The 2,744-nt window shown below is 40.1% G+C and overlaps 1 protein-coding gene across 1 annotated transcript; it reads left to right on the top strand.

Moving 5' to 3' along the window:
- Nucleotides 1-2,224: 2,224 nt before the first annotated feature.
- Nucleotides 2,225-2,740, top strand: LOC108354538 (membrane-bound alkaline phosphatase-like; the record flags this gene model as incomplete). The annotated part of the gene is made up of 1 exon (XM_017605716.1): nucleotides 2,225-2,740. A coding segment is annotated over one exon (516 nt), but the record flags the coding sequence as incomplete, so codon positions are not given.
- Between the last annotated feature and the right edge of the window lie 4 nt (nucleotides 2,741-2,744).

Here is a 2,744-nt window from a genome sequence, read left to right on the forward strand (position 1 = left end):
TTGCTACACATATCAAATTTCTAGAAGTCAGCACAGATGCCGTCGATATCAGTTCTTATAAAAGATTGTAGTTGAGAGATTCAGTCCAGCGCTTATTATCGTCTCCAGCAGCAGATTAGAGAAGTAGCACGTTGGCGAGTCTCCCTGTCTGAAATATTGTTTAGTATCGAACAGCTCGGAGAGGTCCTTCCCAATTCTGACGGGGTAATTTTTCACAGGCTTATTAGTTTCGCGGGGAATACACATTCGAACGACGCGACATAAGGAGAGTGCCTTTTCGTGATACCGAAGGCGACTGTAAAAATAGCCGTGTTTATTTTTTTAGGGACCTCTCGTAAGAGGCCTAATTTTCTTGTTCTTACTATCGCAGGCATTTGCCGCAGTCGTGTTTTGTGTATAATGTCCACAGATAGCTCCCGCGTGTGCTAACAGAGTGGGTCTTAAAGTCAAGCAGCGAAGGTGCAGGCTATCCATTTTAACTGCAGTTTTTAGATGGCGAACCTTCCTTGTGCTAATTTTTTGCTGCTGACCTGAGTAGCTTTTTGGTCCTACTCTAAAATTTCGAGGTATGTCTTCTGTCTATCACTATACAATCAATTTGGTTTCTAGTTTTTCTCTCTGGAATCCAATGCTGCAGACTGTCATTCTTCGAGGACCGGCGAGCTCGATCAGCCTAAGTCCGTTGTCGGATGTTTCGTTGTGGTGGCTGAATGCTCCGACAGTGGGACCTAAGCCCACTTACTTTCCCGCCCTATAGCTCATCGACAAGCATGATTTTTATAACATGGGAAGTGCAGCGCTAGTAAGTGCGCGAAGAGATTCTTGGACGCCTAGTCCTTATCTGCTGCCAGAGCCTGACGCCAATTAGCGACACATTGACAAACCATGCTTTGATGCAGATTGTGACGAGATGCTCGTCAACTGGGGTGAACGACACGCGTTTCTTGCATATCACCGTAGATTGCATTTCTTAGAAAGCGGTGGTGTTAGCTTCAGTCCTCCCGAGAATGTTTAACAGAGCGAATATTTTTTGAAGAAGGTTGCCTACTGTTTAAGAAGCTAAAATATAGGTGCCAAATGAAAGAGGTTTGAGGAAGCTTCATTTCGTAAAAGGGTTGACGTCTTTTTAAAGATTAAATTCTATTTAATCAATAATTTATGTTAAATATTAAAAAAAATTGTCAGTTGGAAAAGGTATAACAAAAGCTTTTTCGGAAATATTTTTAGGGGGATTGCCATCTGTTTAAAAAGTTGAACTCAATTTGATTGTTAAGCCAAATGTAGATACTATTAAAACTGGGGTTAAGAAAAATATATTTTGAAAATGTCTTTGAAGGTTGCCTGTTAACAGAGTTAAATTCAACAAAAGAAAATTTGAAAAATATTTTTTTAAGACGGTTGCCACAGGTTTAAAAACTTAAATTGAATTCAATTAATGGCCAGCTCTGGCTGAGTGGTTAGAGGTCCATGCTACCACTCCGTAGGACCTAGGTTCGATCCTTGGTCCGGGCAACTTCTAAATTAGAAAAGCTAGTTTTTTTTAACAGTGGTCGGCGCTGGGCAGGCAATGGCAAACTTTGGAGTGTATATCTTCGAAAAGAAAAAGCTTCTCATAAAATAAATTAATATTAAATTAACAGGTTAAGTGAAATATTGCAATCGAGGTATTTTACCACCTGTTCAAATTGTAAATATTTTTTTTTGTAAGTGAAATAGAACACAACAATATGCTCTTGACAAGAAACAAAAACTTGGTTAATTAATTTTTTATTTATACACATTTATATTCAGGTGATTATCGTAATCCAGCTAGTTTTTCTGTCTTAAGAAATCTTTTGAGGGCAAGGCAAGCCCCAACCAACCGTTACAATATGAAGAACAATTTACCAACATCAGGGTAGTTTTTAACACTATAAAAGCTATTCTGGGTAAAATATAAGTTTCAAAAAATGATTATTTTTCTTTTCCATTACGTAGGAAAGCATAACGTCAAACGAATTGCACATGGTTGGTGCTGCGGACAAGAACTAATAAAAAGTCTTTTGACAACAAATTATCAGCTCAGATAAAACAATATTGTCATAAATTTTATAATCAAAAAAAGATTTTCACTTTNTTTTTTTTTTTTTTTTTTGTGATAGCTTGGCATGTCTATATAGAATAGCCTCGATTTTCAGGTATATCATAGTTCATATTTCATGAGATTTGATTTCGAAATCATTAGAACTTCCTCTGCCCTACAGATCATCCCAGAACGAATGGACCATGCCTCAAAAGCCTTCATGAAGACTCCTCAGAGCAATCGACGGAGTACTGGGTGAATAAAGCACAAAATATACTTGCCGAGAAGCTGAAGCAAACTTTGCGCCGGAATACGAATCGCGCTAAGAATATTATACTCTTTCTCGGCGATGGCATGTCTGTGCAGACAACTACCGCCACGCGCGCCTTTCTTGGCGACAGCTCCGAGCAGGTCTATTTCGATCGATTCCCTTACACTGGACTCTCGAAGACTTACGCGGTCGATAAGCGCGTACCAGACTCCGCCTCGACGGCGACCGCCTACTTGAGTGGCGTGAAGGGAAACTATGGTACGATTGGTGTTAATGCACAAGTGCCGAAGTATGATTGCGATTTAGCAGCCGATCCGAACACACACACGGAAAGCATAGCCAAGTGGGCACAAGATGCTGGCAAGTGGACGGGTCTGGTGACAACTGCGCGTGTTACACACGCTTCACCAG

This window comes from Rhagoletis zephyria, unplaced genomic scaffold (genome assembly GCF_001687245.7).
Source record: "Rhagoletis zephyria isolate East Lansing unplaced genomic scaffold, Rhagoletis_zephyria_1.1 Rzeph_scaffold_36942, whole genome shotgun sequence".
Lineage (NCBI taxonomy): Eukaryota > Metazoa > Arthropoda > Insecta > Diptera > Tephritidae > Rhagoletis > Rhagoletis zephyria.